This window comes from Moschus berezovskii, chromosome 3, assembly GCF_049115385.1.
Source record: "Moschus berezovskii isolate FMDL1 chromosome 3, NW_MosBer_1.0, whole genome shotgun sequence".
Lineage (NCBI taxonomy): Eukaryota > Metazoa > Chordata > Mammalia > Artiodactyla > Moschidae > Moschus > Moschus berezovskii.
This window is the reverse complement of record NC_142462.1, coordinates 22,981,104-23,002,517: the sequence shown is the minus strand read 5'-3', so window position 1 is coordinate 23,002,517 and position 21,414 is coordinate 22,981,104. Positions and strand designations below refer to the sequence as shown.

At 39.6% G+C, this 21,414-nt stretch overlaps 1 protein-coding gene across 3 annotated transcripts in view; it reads right to left on the bottom strand.

Moving 5' to 3' along the window:
* Positions 1–642: 642 nt before the first annotated feature.
* The window catches only part of NXPH1 (neurexophilin 1), a 373,820-nt gene continuing 353,048 nt past the window's right edge, over positions 643–21,414 (bottom strand). For 2 of the 3 annotated variants that reach the window (XM_055420496.2, XM_088833485.1), the window contains exon 3: positions 643–2,744. In XM_055420496.2, coding sequence (XP_055276471.1) covers positions 1,983–2,744 — 762 coding nt within the window. In that variant the 3' untranslated portion in view covers positions 643–1,982. The remainder of the gene's footprint in view (positions 2,745–21,414) is intronic. The other variant, XM_055420494.2, reaches the window with a different exon arrangement.

Below are 21,414 nucleotides of genomic sequence, written 5' to 3'. Positions count from 1 at the left end.
GTTCTTGCTTTAGAACTCTGTAGGATGGGGTTCCCTGTAGTACTTCTATCATTTTCTATATGAAACATACTTATTCCTCTGTAGCATGAAGGGAAGATGAGGATGAGTGAATGTTCTTAATTTGACTTATTTGGTTAACCTTGAGACTTTTCATATCCCAATCCCCAGTTCGTGACCTTAAATACGGGGTATTACCTTAACGTATTTCTTCTTCTGTTTATTATGCTGGGATTGTATACCATACTACTTTTTAAAAATAAAGTTTAATGTCCCAAAATAATGCTTTATACATAAATTGATCCCTTTTGCTATGCGTAAATTGAGCATCGAAGCCCTCCACTACTATTGTCATTTCCTCAGTTGAGTCGATATGGTAGAATCAGGGGAAATCAGCCACAATCTTCAGACATCTTGGCTTTCTTTTAAGAAAAAAATACCTTCTCAGTATCCTACTAAATAAAGATGCTGTACAGGAAAATTAAAAAACAACTAGCTATAATTAATTCAGGAGACCTCAATTATCTCTTTATGTTCATTGATTTTTGGGGTATTCTTGAACAACTAGCATGACAACAAACCAAAAATGTATGTAATGCTGAATGCCACAACTGTTTCCCAGGCTTGAGACTGAGACTCCTAAGTTGTTTTGACTAGGCAACTAATAACAATGTAGATAGTCCTATACAAATTTAGAGACATGAGATGCAAAACCATGAGTGTCTTCCAGCACATTCTTCTCGTCAGAACCATTTAAATCACCATCTTACACAAGTACATATTGAAACTCAACTTTAAGCATTTTATTCTTATGTACATTTCATTTTGTCCAGAAATAAAATATCTAAATACAGACAGACTGTAATGTTGTATATGTATAGGTTTCAACAATGCTGGAGCTGAATAAATGCTTTGTACATTAAGTTTGTCTTTTTAATGGAGTTCACAGCTACATCGATAGAATGGATTCCTCATATCCTTTTTTTTTTTCTTTTTAAACCAATAACAAGCAGAGAGACAAGTACAAGTTAATATTAATAAGCAGCTCAAATTACACTTGGTTAAACTATGTACAATACAAACCATTCATACAAATGAAGACTAGGATATTGAATTTGTTACAATATGTTTAGTAAAGATAAGACAGACACTTATAACTTACATGGTGTCTGTCAGGCATTTCCCTTCTTATATAATGATCAGAACTTGTTTTAAGCAGCCTTAGCTGGTCTCGACTTTGCAAAAGTCCAATGACTGGTGATGAAAGCTGTAGTCCAGTGTCTGCCCACATGTAAATTCCAAATGTTTGCTCATCTTTACTGAGAACAGGCTCCCTCCATAGAAAAAAGAGCTATCTCAGATCACCTTGAATGTGCCTACTGAATGCTGGAAAAAATTACTACACTTGTTGTGTTCATAAAATAAAGAATACTGAGCTCTAAAAACACATTATTTTTTCCATTTTAACAAGCATTATACTCCTACAGTAGTATTTACCAGTACAGCTACTCCAAGCAGTAGAAATGCATGAGTGGGGACTATTGATTAGCATGTACTCAAGACATTAAAGAGAGATTTCCATAACAGCAAGTGCTAAAAACCATTCACTGTCTAGTTAATCCTTTTGCTTGATGATCGTTTATCCTGAACCATTATGAGGCAGACAATGAAAGCCCTCTCAACAGGAATGATGACAGACGCCGGCTGAAATGTGTATGCGAGTGTGTTGGTGTACGTCTATGTGTGAGAGCGTGTCTTCAGGTGTGGCTTTAGAATCTGTGGTGATTTTGCGACTATACCAAGAGATGAAGCTGACTGGGCAGAAATTACATCAGGTTGTTTTCCACGAGCGTATTTGCAGTCAGTTGACGAGAGCAGCAGTGTAGACACATTCCAGGCAACAGATGGGACCTTCTTCTTGAGGTGACAGCCCTGTCATGTGACCTTGAATTCCTCAGGCCTCAGTCTCACCCCTGTGTTCGTCCTCATCCGGAGGGGAAGTAAGGTGTGTCGCTGTGGTAGTTGTAGTCGGGGCACACTTTCTGTACTAGTTTATAATCTGTACTATAAAAGGAAATGTAAATACAGATCACCTTAAAGGGCTTGGAGCAGAGCCAGGACACGTGACTTTGTGTCTGCTCCTGGTAACAGGTTTTTGAAGGGTCATAGTTGCAGAGTGTGTTCTTGGTAGCCTTGTCAACCTTTTCATACTCAATGCGGCAGTTAAAGGACTTGGAATCTTTGGCATCAATCACGGTTTGTTGTGCCAAGTCGAATTCCACTATTTTCGTAGGGGGTACCAAGCTGACAGATACATTCCCTTGACCAGTGGAATTGTGCCTGAAATAAACGCTAAACGTCCCATTGCCATGATCGACAATTTTCCCAGTTATCAACAGGTTCAGCTTCACTGTTTTGATGTTGGAATGAAAATCACCCCATCCAAACATTTTCTTAAACTTGCCCGTCTTAACAATGGGCCTTCGCTTGGCCCTGGGCCGGGGCTCTTGAAGGTCTGTGGAGTTCCTCAACCAGTCCCAGAGGTCTTGCTCAGAATAAGGTTCTGGGGTGTCATATCGCAGGTCTAAATCTGTATCATTTTCTTTGCCACGAAAAGTCTGTGACAGGAGTCGGCTGATAGACAAGTCTTTGCTGCTTTCTGTCCATATGTGCTTTAGTGTGGATTTGCTGCCTCCGGATTTTAGGAGTTCTGACTTCCCACCATTTGTTAAATTGGCACACGTGACCTGAAAATGGAACAGAAAAATGGTGTTTACAACCCTGTATCTGAGAACACGTAACACAGATTCAAGCCCTCTTTCAGTGGCTGGGGATTCAAGTACCTCCAGCACGTGGCCAATGTTTATTAAGCTGTGATTGAAAACCATTGCTATTTTTATACAAGGATGGGAGCCAGGAGGTAGATAAAAACCATTAAACATGACAGAAAGACTATATAAAAGCACTGACTTTGAAAAGGGCCATATAACGTGAACATAGCAAAGCACCTTAGTGTGATTTACGCTTGAATTATTTCTCAGCGCCAAAATCCAAACACTTTTAAAATAAAAATTTACAAATGATTGTGTTACTTTTTTACTTTGAAATCACCATCAGCTTTAAAACGGTATGATTCTCAGAAATATATCAGCTGACATTCTACAGACTTTTGGTAGTCCATGCCACAGTCACATAGAAAAGTTAGTTTTACAGGAAGACTCTAGGATATTTTTTTCTGGTCAAAACAAAATAATTTGCTTATGATCACCTATTACTGGCAAGAAACATACTGTATAAGATAATTTTTCCATTAACAGATGTAAATGTGATCCAGTAAAACAAATGCTAATTGATAACAGTAGTACAGACCTTTTGATCTTAGAGTTTATTTTGGCCTGTGTATTTGTTTTGTTTCGATGGAATCTAATTGATTGGTCAAACATCCAAATCTGTACTTGCCTAATTCTATTGTCTCTGTTCTTACTGCAGCCTCTATATTTATCTTTAGTATAAAAGAAATAACTGCATATCCCAGTCTCTCAAATTACACAGATAATTTCCCATTCTTCAGGTGGCAAAAAGAATAAATGTATTTGATAACAGCTTGGTACTTGTATCTCAGCAACAACATAGTTGATCAAGGAGAGAGCATAATGAAATTAATCCATGGTGCACTGGCTCAGGAAGCAGTAATGAAACTGTCCTAAAGAAGGAGTAAAAGGGACTTAGAGTGCATTTACCAGCAGAATACAGGGAGTAAAAGAGGCGGGGAAAAGGAAGTGGCAGGTTTCAAGGGGGAAAAAAATGAATCTATTTAACAGGATGCTAAGATTCTGACAGAGAACAACCTCTGATTTTCAGGCAGAATAGAAATTTACATCTAAATTATACTCTCCACAGCTGTAGTAATTATGAGTGCGAGCTCTGGAGTCAGACACCCTGAATCCCAATGCAGGCTATGATCCTTCACAGCTGTATGATCTGGGCCAGTTGCTTGACTTGTGTACATTTCTGTATTTCTCTTCCACAGAATAGAAAAATGATATCCCTTTTCCTCACGTGGCTTTCAGAAGAATTAACCTGAACAGTCCATTAAAAGCACTGAAGGACAGTACCTGGACACGATGAGTGTTCAACATCAGTATTTCTAACTATTATCATCCTCAAACATTTTACCTCTGAATTCCACGGGGTAATATTTTATGTAAATGAATAACAGACAATAGGATCTGAGAGTAAGGGTATCTTTATAAGAAAATCTCCCTTTTATTAATACATACTGAAAAACCTAAAGCAAACCATTTAAACACGTGTATATATATATATATATATATATATATATGTAATGTATATATATAGTGCCCAGGTGGCACAGTGGTAAAGAACCTGCCTGCCATTGCAGGAGTCATAAGAGGCAGATTTGATCCATGGGTTGGAAAGACCCCCTGGAGGAGGGCATGGCAACCCACTCCATTATTCTTGCCTGGAGAAGCCCATGGGCTGAGGAACCTGGATGGGGGACGGGGGCGGGGGGGTGCGGGCAAGGCTACAGTCCAGAGGGTCACAAAGAGTTCGACATGACTGAAGCGACTAAGAAAGTGAAAGTATTAGTCTCTCAGTAGTTTTCGACTCTTTGCAACCCCATGGACCACAGTGCCCCTGCCAGGCTCTTCTGTCCATGGTATTTCCCAGGCAAGAATACTGGAGTGGGTTGCCATTTCCTTCTCCAGGGGATCTTCCCAACCCAAGGATAGAACCCCGGTTGCCTGCATTGCAGGCAGATTCTTTAACATCTGAGCCACAAGGGAAGCCTGAAGTGGCTAAGCACACACATATATACTTTCCAAAGTATTTAGGCTGCTACCACAACCTAAAATCACGACAAGTTGAGTAGTTAGCAAAATTCAGATGAATAAAACGTGAGTAGAACTTCAGCTATTAAACTCTTCAAGAACCAAATGCAATGAATTTATTAGCCATCAATTGTGCGATGTGAAAAGCGTCTAGTGGTGCAGTCAAGAGGCCTCTCTGCAGCATCTGAGTTTGGGTACAGAATCAAAGTAGGCTGTAGTCACCAGCACTGCCTTGACTATTCTTATTCTCCCTTCCTCTCCCTTTCATTTAGGCTAGGAGAGAAGCCAGGGCAATGTCTAGGAGATTTTCAGTCATGAACAATCAGGAAGGGTCCATGATTCATCTTGCTTTATTAATTCAATAACTATATAGTGTGATTCTGCTAATATTGAGTAAAATAACAGGAATACAAAGGCAAATGAGATGTGGCTCTTTCTTTCAAGATGTTCACAACCTACTAGTGAAATCAGTTAAGCAAGGAGTATAGTGATGTGACCAAAACTATATATTCTTAGAGTCAAAGTTAAAAGGTAGAGAAGATATAACATAGGAGATTATACTCAGATCTGGGAGATTAAAAAAAAAAAAAAGGTTTAGGATTTCAACAGATAATGAACAGGCTAGAGAAGTTCTTCTAAGTATAAGGAACATACTACGCAAAAGCAAAAAGTTGAAAAAGAACATGTCAAATGTAAGAATGGAAAATATTTCATTATCTCTTAACTTCAGGGAGAATTGACAGGAAGGATAAACAGAAGTTCCAAGACGTTGGCAGAACACAAAGAAGGTCAGTTCAGTTCAATTCAGCAGCTCAGTTGTGTCCGACTCTTTGCGAACCCATGAACTGCAGCATGCCAGGCCTCCCTGTCCATCACCAATTCCTGGAGTTTACCCAAATCATGTGCATTGAGCCAAGGATGTCATCCAACCTTCTCATCCTCTGTTGTCACCTTCTCCTCCTGCCCTCAATCTTTCCCAGCATCAGGGTCTTTTCAAATGAGTCATCTTTTTGCATCAGGTGGCCAAAGTATTGGAGTTTCGGCTTCAACATTAGTCCTTCCAATGAACACCCAGGACTGATCTCCTTTAGGATGGACCGGTTGGATCTCCTTTCAGTCCAAGGGACTCTCAGGAGTCTTCTCCAACACCACAGTTCAAAAGCATCAATTCTTTGGCACTCAGCTTTCTTCACAGTCCAACTCTCACATCCATACATGACCACTGGAAAAGCCATAGTCTTGACCAGACGGACCTTTGTTGACAAAGTAATGTCTCTGCTTTTTAATATGCTATCTAGGTTGGTAATAACTTTCCTTCCAAGGAGTAAGAGTCTTTTAATTTCATGGCTGCAATCACCATCTGCAGTGATTTCAGAGTCCAAAAAAAGAAAGTCTGACAGTTTCCACTGTTTCCCCATCTATTTGCCATGAAGTGATGGGACCAGATGCCATGATATTAGTTTTCTGAATGTTAAGATTTAAGCCAACTTTTTCACTCTCCTCTTTCACTTTCATCAAGAGGCTCTTTAGTTCTTTTTCATTTTCTACCATAAGGGTGGTGTCATCTACATATCTGAGGTGAGTATTTCTCCTGGCAATCTTGATTCCAGCTTGTGCTTCTTCCAGCCCAGCGTTTCTTATGATATACTCTGCATATAAGTTAAATAAGCAGGGTGACAATATACACCCTTGATGTACTCTTTTCCTATTTGGACCCATCTGTTATTCCATGTCCAGTTCTAACTATTGCTTCCTGACCTGTATACAGATTTCTCAAGAGGCAGGTCAAGTGGTCTGGTATTCCCATCTCTTGAAGAATTTTCCACAGTTTGTTGTGATCCACACAGTCAAAGGCTTTGGCATAGTCAATAATGCAGAAATAGATGTTTTTATAGAATTCTCTTGCTTTTTTTATGATCCAGCAGATGTTGGCAATTTGATCTCTGGTTCTTCTGCCTTTTCTAAAACCAGCTTGAACATCTGGAAGTTCACGGTTCACGTATTGCTGAAGCCTGGTTTGGAGAATTTTGAGCATGACATTACTAGCGTGTGAGATGAGTGCAATTTTGCGGTAGTCTGAGCATTCTTGGCATTGCCTTTCTTTGGGATTGGAATGAAAACTGACCTTTTCTAGTCCTGTGGCCACTGCTGTATTCCAAATTTCCTGACATATTGAGTGCAGCACTTTCACAGCATCATCTTTTAGGATCTGAAATAGCTCAACTGGAATTTGGTCACCTCCACTAGCTTTGTTCATAGTGATGCTTCCTAAGGCCCACTTGACTTCACATTCCAGCATGTCTGGTTCTAGGTGAGTGATCACACCATCGTGAATATCTGGGTCATGAAGATCTTTTTTGTACAGTTCTTCTGTGTATTCTTGCCACCTCTTCTTAATATCTTCTGCTTCTGTCAGGTTCATACCATTTCTGTCCTTTATTGAGCCCATCTTTGCATGAAAAGCTTCCTTGGTATCTCTAATATTTCTTGAAAAAATCTCTAGTCTTTCCCATTCTATTGTTTTCTTCTATTTTTTTGCATTAATTGCTGAGGAAGGCTTTCTTATCTCTCTTTCTTATCTCTTATTGCTGTTCTTTGGAACTCTGCATTCAAATGGGTATATCTTTCCTTTTCTCCTTTGCTTTTCACTTCATAGAAGGTAGACTAGGGTCAAATTGTGAAGTTTCTAGAATCAATTTATGAAGATATTTAAAATTAATCTTATAGATAATGAGAAGTCCTCAAATTTTGTCTTATTTTGCTTTTAATTAGGTCATCCTGGCTCTAAAAGTATCACTGACTGGACATTGAAAGGTAGTTTGGTAGGGAGAAACCTTGAGGGAAGCATTAGTTAAATAACAAATTGTAATACTCCTTTTGAGAAAGTAAATGAGCCTGAACCAAGGCAATGACAGAGAAAAAGAGAAAGAAAAAAATGGATATAAAAGATATTTCAGAGGCAGGATTAACTCAATTTGATGATATATATTTTCTAAGCAGGAATGTGAAAAATTTGAGAATTAATGAATTTTCTTGCATCTGTAAGAAATACAAAAGTAACAAGTTAAAAAAGTATATAAACACTTGAAAAGAAGTCTCCTGACTTTCAAATTAACTACTAAGGACCTTCTTGAAGCAAGTGTTAGTGGTGGTAAAGAAATGATGTAAGATGAAAAATAAGTGCAACTATCTTAATACATCTGCTCCCAAATGCAATCAAGAATTCTTGGCTTTCTCACTCTATTAAATTGCTTTACATATGAAGAATTTTCATTTTTGAAACACATAAATGTATACATAAAATTGAAATGATTTTGAGCCTTACTGAATAAACAATATATTTTTTAAAAAAATCTTAGACTCAGAACACCTTCTATGATTGATTTTACAAACATAAGAGAAGAGTTTCTTTTGAAAAGTCATCCTTTCACATCAGTATATCAGAATGATGACAGAGGTGGTGAAGACTATGGCATAAAATGAGCCAAAGGAAAAATCTGACAATTGCTAACTAATTCAATTCCAAAAAGGCAGTGCACTGTGAACTTTTTTCTACAAAGAGTCATTTTTTCTATAATAGTGAAAGCACATCCTCAATGGTGAAAAATTGAAAGCATTTCCCCTAAAGTCAGGAACAAGAAAAGGGTGCCCACTCTCACCACTACTATTCAACATAGTTCTAGAAGTTTTGGCCATAGCAATCAGAGCAGAAAAAGACATAAAAGGAATACAAATTGGAAAAGAAGAAGTAAAACTTTAACTGTTCGCTGATGACATGATCCTCTACACAGAAAACCCTAGAGACTCTACCAGAAAACTACTAGAGCTAATCAATGATTACAGTAATGTTGCAGGATATAAAATCAACACACAGAAATCCCTTGCATTCCTATACACTAATAATGAGAAAATAGAAAGAGAAATTAAGGAAACTATTCCATTCACTGTTGCAACGAAAAGAATTAAATACTTAGGAATATATCTACCTAAGGAAACAAAAGACTTGTACATAGAAAACTATAAAACACTAGTGAAAGTAATCAAAGAGGACACTAATAGATGGAGAAATATACCATGTTCATGGATTGGAAGAATAAATATTGTAAAAATGAGTATACTACCCAAAGTAATTTATACATTCAATGCAATCCCTATCAAGCTACCAACGATATTTTTAACAGAACTAGAACAAATAATCTCACAATTTGTATGGAAATACAAAAAACCTCGAATAGCCAAAGCAATCTTGAGGAAGAAAAATGGAACTGGGGAAATTAACCTGCCGGACTTCAGGCTCTACTACAAAGCCACAGTCATCAAGACAGTATGGTACTGGCATAAAGACAGAAATATAGATCAATGGAACAAAATAGAAAGCCCAGAGATAAATCCACGCACCTATGGACACCTTATCTTCGACAAAGGAGGCAAGAATATAAAATGGAGAAAAGACAGTCTCTTTAACAAGTGGTGCTGGGAAAACTGGTCAGCCACTTGTAAAAGAATGAAACTAGAACACTTCCTAACACCATACACAAAAATAAACTCAAAATGGATTAGAGAGCTAAATGTAAGACCAGAAACTATAAAACTCCTAGAGGAGAACGTAGGCAAAACACTCTCCGACATAAATCACAGCAGGATCCTCCATGACCCACCTCCCAGAATATTGGAAATAAAAGCAAAAATAAACAAATGGGACCTAATTAAAATCAAAAGCTTCTGCACAGCAAAGGAAACTCTAAGCAAGGTGAGAAGACAGCCTTCAGAATGGGAGAAAATAATAGCAAATGAAGCAACTGATAAAGGATTAATCTCCAAAATATACAAGCAGCTCCTGCAGCTCAATTCCAGAAAAATAAACGACCCAATCAAAAAATGGGCCAAAGAACTAAACAGAAATTTCTCCAAAGAAGACATAAAGATGGCTAACAAACACATGAAAAAATGCTCAACATCCCTCATAATCAGAGAGATGCAAATCAAAACCACAATGAGATACCATTTCACACCAGTCAGAATGGCTGCTATCCAAAAGTCTACATGCAATAAATGCTGGAGAGGGTGTGGAGAGAAAGGAACCCTCTTACACTGTTGGTGGGTATGCAAACTAGTACAGCCACTATGGAGAACAGTGTGGAGATTTCTCAAAAAACTGGAAATAGAACTGCCATATGATCCAGCAATCGCACTCCTGGGCATACACACCGAGGAAACCAGAATTGAAAGAGACACATGTATCCCAGTGTTCATTGCGGCACTGTTTATAATAGCCAGGACATGGAAGCAACCTAGATGTCCATCTGCAGACGAATGGATAAGAAAGCTTTGGTACATATACACAGTGGAGTATTATTCAGCCATTAAAAAGAATACATTTGAATCAGTTCTAATGAGGTGGATGAAACTGGAGCCTATTATACAGAGTGAAGTAAGCCAGAAAGAAAAACACCAATACAGTATACTAACGCATATATATGGAATTTAGAAAGATGCAAATGATAACCCTGTATACAAGACAGCAAAAGAGACACAGATGTATAGAACAGTCTTTGGGACTCTGTGGGAGAGGGTGAGGGTGGGATGATTTGGGAGAATGGCATTGAAACACGTATGTTGTCATATGTGAAACGAATCACTAGTTCAGGGTCGATGCATGTTATAGGATGCTCGGGGCTGGCGTGCGGGGATGACCCAGAGGGAGGATAAAGGGAGGAGGGAGGTGGGAGGGGGGTTCAGGAGGGGGAACTTATGTACACCTGGGGCGAATTCATGTCAATGTATGGCAAAACCAACCAATATAATATTGTAAAATAATTTGCCTCCAATAAAAAATAAATTACCAAAAAAAAAAAGAAAATCAATTGAAAAAATAAAAATAGTGAAAGCACTAAAGATACTTCCTAACTGAATATAATTTTCCAAGTCAAAAGTGGCTGCATTTGAATTAGTTCTAATGAAGTGGATGAAACTGGAGCCTATTATACAGAGTGAGGTAAGTCAGACAGAAAATGCCAATACAGTATATTAACGCATATATATGGAATTTAGAAAGATGGTAACAATGACCCTATATGCGAGACAGCAAAAGAGACACAGATGTAAAGAACAGACTTTTGGACTCTGTGGGAGAAGGCGAGGATGGGATGATTTGAGAGAATAGCATTGAAACATGTATATTACCATATATGAAATAGATCACCAGTCCAAGTTTGATGCATGAAACAGGGCCCTCAAAGCCAGTGCACTGGGATGTCCCTGAGGGATGGGACAGGAAGGGAGGTGGGAGGGGGGTTCGGGATGGGGGACACATGTACACCCATGGCTGATTCAATGTATGGCAAAAACCACCACAATATTGTAAAGTAATTAGCTTCCAATTAAAATAAATTAATTAACTTTTTAAAGTGGCCAATGCCTCAAAAATAGAAATTGTAACACATAGCCAATGCCCACTCCAAAGGAGTTGACTGACTCACTAGTCCAATCATACCATTTCCACAAATTATGTGAGTGGTCTAATTGCTTTAGAAACACTGAGAATCATAAAGACTCTTACCATGATTAGGAATATGCATATTAAAGCACATGTTTCTTTTGACAACATCCAAGAATAGGCGAAGACAAGGGTCATTTTCTTCAACCATAAGCAAAGACAGAGCTTGAATCTAACATTAAGGGAGCTTGTCTGGGGCAGGACCTGTTGGGGGGGTTAGAAAGAAGAGACTGCTTTTGACTGGTGGGGGTGTAAGCACATAAAGAGTTGAGACACCTTGGTCTTGCTTCTCCTTTATATCTGTCAGGGCTATGCTTTCACATCTTTTCATTATGGGCTTATAATCCTAATGTCAATATATTATCTTTTAAAATATTGTTGAAAGACATCACTTTTGGAAGAGATACTTCACTAACACTTCAACTATGCTCCTGGCCTTACAAGATTTTATATATACAGGTCCCTCGTTCACATGTACATCTCCAACTAGAGACACCTCCAGATGGTCTGTGTATCTCTTTTTATAAAAGAGCAATAAGGTGCCTTTTAATTTCTACCAGCCCTCACACTTACTGTTGATCTATTACCGTTCAATATAAATTATCTCAAGATTACTTTGAAAATCATGTGTTTATTTCATCAACTGTACGAATATTTAAGCAAACAAAAATTCTGGATAACCTGATGCTTAAGCAATATCTCTAATCAGTGAATAACTAATCAACAAAACGACCTGCTCTTTGATTACAACTTCATTTTGGCAGCTTATGATTTGCTCCATTGAATATATGTCTCATACTATCAACTGCTATTGGTTAAGGGCATACTATCTTCAGACACTGTAATTAGCATTTTACATATGACATTGCACTTCATTTAAACCACGAACACACACACACTCATTCACTGACTCACACACAATTTTATTATTTTCAACTTACGGGCAGAGAAATGGAAGCTTGAGAAAAACTTGTTCAAGATTACTGCTGGTAAGTGAAAGAGCTACTACTTATTACTCCACTGGGTATTTCCTTTATTTTTAAAATTATTTTAATCATATACAATTATACATTAATATATGTTTATCAAAACATTTAAACATTAGAGGATTTATGAATTAAAAATTAAAAGCCTATCTTCATAACCAACCCCTGCTCCCTTATAACCCTACCTCTCTCTGTAAAGATAAAACCTCAAATTTTTGATGTATATTGTTTCTAAACATTTTCACTATTTTTCGTGTATAAATATTTACATCACTAGTGTTGTATTTTATGATTTGCATTTTGTATTTTTTCCAATCAACAATATCTTTGAGATGCATAGCTCTTAGTTCATAAATGTATATCATCTTTATTAAACAGGAAATAGAATTCTAGAACATAAATGTATCATATTTCTATTTTGGGGTTACCTTTTGTGATAGATCCTTAATCATTACATTGTTTCACAGAATTATTTTTTTAGCCTTCCTTCCATTGGTTTTTCTGTTCATTATTGCTTCAGATTACTTCTTCCCTCTTCTGGATTTTCATTTCTATGGTTGTATAGATTTGTGTGATCCTTTTAAAAACAGTTCACATGGGATAAGCTATCTGAGTAGTCTATGCCTAAAAATGTCTTTACTGACCATAGGCTTACATTGGGCAGAATAGTCATTCATCTTTCAAATCCTTTTGTTCTGTGATTTTTTTTTCTCTCTCCAAGAAAGCTAGGTTATTTTTCCACTTCAGGTATTGTGAAATCTCACAAGGTGAGCCACATGTGCTCATGCTTTCTCCAGACCTTTTTTTAACCAGTTCAGGGAAAAGCATGCAGATATCCACAGCCATGCTAGGCTCGTTTTCATAGCGTTCCCCCAAAAGGACTAATACCCCTTTGAGGAATGTTCTTTCTGTATTATTCCATTTTGTACCTTGAGGAAAGGACTACCTCGCATAGGGTAAGCACTCAATAATTGTATACACGGTTTATACTCTTACTTCCATTAGTTTCAATAGGGAGGGTTCATTGATTCTTTAGCCACAACCAAGATTTTGGTAGAACACGTGGCCCACAGAGGTTTCTCTCTTACAATTTTAGAGCCTACACTTCACTGACAATTCTCAGAGTGCCTGTATTACATGTGATAAGCCAGAGGAAATGGGTTAGCATTTTAATACATCAAAAATACATCATTTCCTTCTGCTACAAAGCAGTGCTCCAGCAGCAGCCATGCTGCCTTAACAGCGGAAAAGCAGGAAAAGAACCCCAAGACTCTCCCCTAGCGTAGTCGTTGCTGGAAGCTGTACTGCACAGAAACTAAGAAAACGGGCTTTGCAGTCAGAGATCACAGGGCTAAACCCAAAATCTGCTACCAATAACCTGAAGAGCCAGACTTTTTCCAACTAGAAAATAGAGATGACACCACACTCACTGGGTTTTTGTGAAGATAAAAGATTTTACATGCAGCAGAAATAAAAATAGGGGAAGCAGTATGAGTTCAACACTTGACAGCTAACACTCCGAGGTAGGTTCTGAAACCCTGAAGAAAAGGAAAACAAGGCTCTCAAAATGCGCCCTGCTATTATAACCCCATCTTCTCACTGGAGACATTACATTTGCTCAAGTGGGCCAAACAAATTGTGATGGAAATGAGTATAACTGCAACATCTCTGTGGTCATCTTTAGCAGTACGTGGAGGGAGGATGTCACACTGATTCTGTGTGTTACAATTTAGTGCTGGCAAATGTAAGCAATAACCTATCTTTAGCATAACATTACGGAGAAGGCAATGGCAAGCCACTCCAGTACTCTTGCCTAGAAAATCCCATGGATGGAGGAGCCTGGTGGGCTGAAGTCCATGGGGTCGCTAAGGGTCGGATGCGACTGAGCAACTTCACTTTCACTTTTCACTTTCACACATTGGAGAAGGAAATGGCAACCCACTCCAGTGTTCTTGTCTGGAGAATCCCAGGGACGGGGGAGCCTGGTGGGCTTCCGTCTATGGGGTCACACAGAGTCGGACACGACTGAAGTGACTTAGCAGCAGCAGCAGCAGCAGCAGCATAACATTAAGAGAAGATATATTGATCAGCCTGGACATTCCATATCATCCCTAAAAACTAGAAGCATGGTACGTTTCTATCAGTTTGAAGAAGTGGCTAAGAATTTTAGGCATGTTACTCCATGGGTTTTAATGATTCCATGCAGGATGGCTCACTTGTATCATAGAACACCAATGAGTCCCTTCAAATTATCGTGTCGGAGACTGGATCTAAGTCATGGGTCATTGAGCACCTCACAAGTTTGTGTAACTACGAAAATTAGTTTTCCTTTTGATTTTTCCTCCTTTAGGTCCTCTCAAGGAAATTATCTTGGAAATATTTCTGTTTCTTTACCTGCAAGGGGGAAAGCATGTCTTGAAAAGAGCCATGAACTATTGTTTCTGCTGCTGAGAAACAGAATTTTTCATCTTACAAAAATATTATCTCTTCCCTTCTGCATACTTTATATAGATATACACATAAGTTTTGACATATAGACACATTAACATTGATGAGAAATTTAAAATTATATTCTCTATAACCCCACTTAACCCATTCTCTCAAAACTTAATTGCAGATTACCTTACCCAGCTTTGCATTGCAAAAGTTACTTCTTTGTTTAGTATTTTACAACATGTTCATTTTTTTTTTATTGGAGGCTAATTATTTTACAATATTATGTTGGTTGGTTTTGCCATATATTGACATGAAATATAAGGACTATCCCATGTGAGGAACCCTGGGTATCTGGTCATAATAATAAAACATTTCAAATAACATGTTGAAAAGCTATTTCTTGGCTGAAACAAAGCCACTTCAGTGTTATTTTCTCGTTATCAATAAAGAAATTTTAATTTGTCAGTAAATCTAGCTGTCTTTAAAGAAAAGACAAATATTGCATGTGTAGGAATAGCTGTGTTAAATCCAGGCTCTTTCTGTCTGAATTGGAGGCTAATGTGAGTGACTGTCTATAATAAGGCACGTAACATGGAGGTTTTAGGATGTTTCTAGCTGTGTGGATCACAATAAACTGTGGAAAATTCTTAAAGAGATGGGAATACCAGACCACCTGACATGCCTCTTGAGAAACCTGTATGCAGGTCAGGAAGCAACAGTTAGAACTGTACATGGAAAAAAAAAAAAAAGAACTGTACATGGAACAACCGACTGCTTCCAAATAGGAAAAGGAGTGCGTCAAGGCTGTATATTGTCACCTTGCTTATTTAACTTATATGCAGAGTACATCATGAGGAACGCTGGGCTGGAAGAAGCGCAAGCTGGAATCAAGATTGCTGGGAGAAATATCAATAACCTCAGATATGCAGATGACACTACCCTTATGGCAGAAAGTGAAGAGGAACTCAAAAGCCTCTTGATGAAAGTGAAAGAAGAGAGTGAAAAGGTTGGCTTGAAGCTCAACATTCAGAAAACAAAGATCATGGCATCTGGTCCCATCACTTCTTGGGAAATAGATGGAAAAACAGTGGAAACAGTGTCAGACTTTATTTTTTTGGGCTCCAAAATCACTGCAGATGCTGATTGCAGCCATGAAATTAAAAGACGCTTACTTCTTGGAAGGAAAGTTATGACCAACCTTGATAATATATTAAAAAGCAGAGACATTACTTTGCCAACCAAGGTCCGTCTAGTCAAGGCTATGGTTTTTCCAGTGGTCATGTATGGATGTGAGAGTTGGACTGTGAAGAAAGCTGATTGCCAAAGAATTGATGCTTTTGAACTGTGGTGTTGGAGAAGACTCTTGAGAGTCCCTTGTACCACAAGGAGATCCAACCAGTCCATTCTAAGGGAGATGGATCCTGGGTGTTCATTGGAAGGACTGACGCTAAAACTGAAACTGCAATACTTTGGCCACCTCATGCGACGAGTTGACTCACTGGAAAAGACTGATGCTGGGAAAGGTTGGGGGCGGGAGGAGAAGGGGACGACTGAGAATGAGATGGCTGGATGGCATCACCGACTCTGTGGACATGGGTTTGAGTGAACTCCGGGAGTTGGTGATGGACAGGGAGGCCTGGCGTGCTGTGATTCATGGGGTCGCGGGGAGTCGGACACGACTGAGCGACTGAACTGAACTGAAAGTTAAACAAGGTACAGACCTCTCTAAAATGGACCAAATGAGGAAAGACTGACTCAGCTTTCAATCCCATTTCCAGTGACCTATACATACATATGTTCCCAAATACAGCACTGGTATATGAGAGCATACTGAGTAGTAATAAAGTCCACTTCATCCAATAGAAGCTCAAAATCCTGAGGAAATAATAACTTTGATATTTTTGAGACAATATTCTACTCAACATCCTTTGATTATCCAGAGGTTGATCTGAAAATCTTCTAATAGAGGAAGAAGTCATTATATAAAGAAAGCGATAGAGACTAATTATAGTGGAATATCATCCTGGTACCATTTAGATCCTAGATTTATTCCAGAATTATTCTAGGGCCTGTTTCTTATCAGACTCCAGCACATGAACACTGCTCAGACCTTCCCAAGTACAGAGTGGACAAGGCAGAAAGACAACTGAGAAATACAAAAGGGCATGCAGTTCCTAGAAGTAAAGTCCCTCCACACTCCTGCAAAAGCCCTGTAAGCTGGAAATCCCCAGCTTCCTGAAGTGGATCAAATCCTCTGAGAATAGACAAGACCAACAGAGAGAACTGACCCCTCAGTCTTTTATCAAAGGATGGTGATGCTGGAGTTTGAGTTAGGTAAAACCTTTCGACACTGAGTAAATATCTTTAGATCATGCCTTGGTCACAGCAAGATGTGGTAAAGAGTATCCAGCCTACAGGCACAGGCCCCACAATGGCACTTGGGTGTAGCTCAGGGAGGACCCAACTCACGGACTGAGGGAACTTCAAGCTCTCTCACTATGTCTATGACAAAACAATTCCCTTGAAAGCTCTTAAACCAATATGTTCCTTTCTAAAGTCCCTCTGGTGAGAAGATTAGCATCTAGTCTTTGATAATTGTTTCTGCCAGGTAAGACTCTTGGCACTTGGGAAAAACAGATCTCTTACTCAATTACAGCCAGAGTGGGAATCAGATACACCAGGAGCCTGGGCTCTATTTTACTTTGGTCTATCCCCAGCTTTTCAAAGTACAGCATGTGGAATTTCACATCAAAGAGCCAAGTGCTGAGGCAAAGGGATGCTTAGGCAAAGAGATCTCACATAGAAGGAAAAATATGGCCTCTGGGTTTAGGGGCTGTGCCTTTAAAGCTGATCAGATGTAAAACTGAGTGATATGTCTAGATTCCCAAAGGGAAAGGACTTGGCTCTTTTTTTGTTACCAGGGGAATTAAGTGGACAGTTTCACTAAATCAAAGAAGGATGTTCACCCAGATTATGTAACAGGAGGAGACGAGATGGGTCATGGAGAGAACAGAGCAAACAGTCCAAAGAGGCTGAGGATCCTGTAAGAGAAGTCACAATAGAAAGGTTGGGTCAAAGTGTATATGCAAGGAGAGCTCTGAGATCCCCTTGATGACTTGTCACAGCATTAGTGTGAACTGCTGTGAACACTGTGGATGGAGGGAATCACAGGAGAATTGAAAGAAAGACAGACTGTTAGAGTAGAATTTCCTGTCTCCACTTTCCCCGATTGTCCTCACACTCAAATGTCCAGATTCCGAGTTTAATTATCCTTCAAAAGACCTGGGTAACACTCCAGATGCCACTAGAGGGCGCAGCTAGGACATCTGACAGCTGTCTATTCCTGGAGCTGAAGTCAGGCAGAATTGTGTCACTAAGGGTCACAGCGCTCTTTGAAGAAAGAAGATGGACCACGAAACTTCATGGTATCTGCTGACTGACACAGACCCTGGGAGCTACTTCTTCTATGAGCTGCAGAGACTAGGAGGGAGTAACTGTTGCTCAAAGAACTATTACCGAAGTCTTCGCCAACTAAAGAAGTTGTTGTGAGCCTTTGACTCCCCGTAGAGGGTATGTTCGGTGTTAAGGTATTTATATTTATTTATTGGAAAAGACTCTACACATGGACTTCACCAGATGGTCAACACCAAAATCAGATTGATTATATTCTTTGCAGCCAAAGATGGAGAAGCTCTATACAGTCAGCAAAAACAAGACTGGGAGTTAACTGTGGCTCAGATCATGAACTCCTTATTGCCAAATTCAGACTTAAATTGAAGAAAGTAGGGAAAACCACTAGACCATTCAGGTATTACCTAAGTCAAATACCTTATGATTATACAGTGGAAGTGAAAAATAGATTTAAGGGACTAGATCTGATAGACAGAGTGCCAGATGAACTATGGATGGAGGTTCGTGATATTGTACAGGAGACAGGGATCAAGATCATCCCCATGGAAAAGAAATGCAAAAATGCAAAATGGCTGTCTGAAGAGGCCTTACAAATAGCTGTGAAAAGAAGAGAAGCGAAAAACAAAGAAGAAAAGGAAAGATAAATCCATTTGAATGCAGAGTTCCAAAGAATAGCAAGGAGAGATAAGAAAGCCTTCCTCAATGATCAATGCAAAGAAATAGAGGAAAACAACAGAATAGGAAAGACTAGAGATCTCTTCAAGAAAATCAGAGATACCAAGGGAACATTTCATGCAAAGATGGGCTCGATAAAGGACAGAAATGGTATGGACCTAACAGAAGCAGAAGATATTAAGAAGAGGTGGCAAGAATACACAGAAGAACCATTCAAGAAAGAACTTCAAGACCCAGATAATCACAATGGTGTGATCATTCACCTAGAGCTAGACATCCTGGAATGTGAAGTCAAGCGGGCCTTAGAAAGCATCACTAAGAACAAAGCTAGTGGATGCAATGGAATTCCAGCTGAGCTATTTCAAATCCTGAAAGATGATGCTGTGAAAGTGCTGCACTCAATATGCCAGCAAATTTGGAAAACTCAGCAGTGGCCACAGGACTGGAAGAGGTCAGTCTTCATTCCAATCCCAAAGAAAGGCAATGCCAAAGAATGCTCAGACTACCGCACAATTGCACTCATCTCACACGCTAGTAAAGTCATGCTCAAAATTCTCCAAGCCAGGCTTCAGCAATACGTGAACCATGAACTTCCAGATGTTCAAGCTGGTTTTAGAAAAGGCAGACGCACCAGAGATCAAATTGCCAACATCCTCTGGATCATGGAAAAAGCAAGAGAGTTCCAGAAAAACAACTATTTATGCCTCATTGACTATGCCAAAGCCTTTGACTGTGTGGATCACAACAAATGTAGAAAATTCTGAAAGAGATGGGAATATCAGACCACCTGACCTGCCTCTTGAGAAACCTGTGTGCAGGTCAGGAAGCAACAGTTAGAACTGGACATGGAGCAACAGACTGGTTCCAAATAGGTAAAGGAGTACGTCAAGGCTGTATATTGTCACCCTACTTATTTAACTTACATGCAGATTACATCATAAGGAATGCTGGGCTGGAAGAAGCACAGGCTGGAATCAAGATTGCCGGGAGAAATACCAATAACCTCAGATATGCAGATGATACCACCCTTATGGCAGAAAGTGAAGAGGAACTCAAAAGCCTCTTGATGAAAGTGAAAGAGGGGAGTGAAAAAGTTGGCTTGAAGGTCAACATTCAGAAAACAAAGATCATGGCATCTGGTCCCATCACTTCATGGGAAATAGATGGGGAAACAGTGGAAACAGTGTCAGACTTTATTTTTGGGGGCTCCAAAATCACTGCAGATGCTGACTGCAGCCATGAAATTAAAAGACGTTTACTCCTTGGAAGGAAAGTTATGACCAACCTTTACAGCATATTAAAAAGCAGAGACATTACTTTGCCAACAAAGGTCTGTCTAGTCAAGGCTATAGTTTTTCCAGTGATCATGTATGGATGTGAGAATTGGACTATAAGAAAGCTGAGCACCAAGGAATTGATGCTTTTGTACTCTGGTGTTGGAGAAGACTCTTGAGAGTCCCTTGGACTGCAAGAAGATCCAACCAGTCCATCCTAAAGGAGATCAGTCCTGGGTGTTCATTGGAAGGACTGATGCTAAAGCTGAAACTCCAATACTTTGGCCACCTCATGTGAAGAGCTGACTCACTGGAAAAGACTCTGATGCTGGGAGGGATTGGGGGCGGGAGGAGTCTCTTGCCACCTGGGAGGAGGGAAGGGGACGACAGAGGATGAGATGGCTGGATGGCATCACCGACTCGATGACATGAGTTTGAGTGAACTCCTGGAGTTGGTGATGGACAGGGAGGCCTGACGTGCTGCAGTCCACAGAGTTGCAAAGAGTTGGACACGACTGAGCAACTGAATTGAAGTGAGCTGAACTGAACTGATTGGAAAAGAGTCTAGGTCAATGCAACATATTTCTACATCTCCAGCTGCATTTTTGGCTTCTCTTCACTTTGTCCTCAGAGTTCAGATCACATCAGACATTCTATATTTATGTGTTCTCTTTCTTCCAACTTCAAGGCTTCCCTGATGGCTTAGATGGTAAAGAATCTGCCTGAGATGCAGGAAATTCAGGTTCAATTCCTGGGTTGGGAAGATCTCCTGGAGAAGAAAATAGCAACCCACTCCAGTATTCTTGCCTGGATAATCCCCATGGACAGAGGAGCCTGGCAGGCTATAGTCTATGGGGTCGCAAAGAGTTGCACACAACTGAGCAACCATACAGTCATTTCTTCCAACTTCAGGACCTTTGCAAAGGCTGCTTCTCCATCCTGGAATCCTTTCCACCCACTCCCATTTGCTTAGCTAACTCTTAGTCATCCTTTGTTCTGTGCAAGTTGCTTCAGTCATGTCCAACTCTTTGCGACACCACAGACTGTAGCCCACCAGGCTCCTCTGTCCATGTGATTCTCCAGGCAAGAATACTGGAGTGAGTTGCCATTTCCTTCTCCAGGGGATCTTCCCAAGCCAGGAATTGAACCTGAGTCTCTTATGTCCCCCACCAGTGCCACCTGGGAAGCCCTAGACCTCTTCGAGCCCAACCTAAACTCCATTTCTACAGGAATAGTTGATCCTCCCATAGCACCTTGTACTATTTGTTCACAGAAGTAATACTATT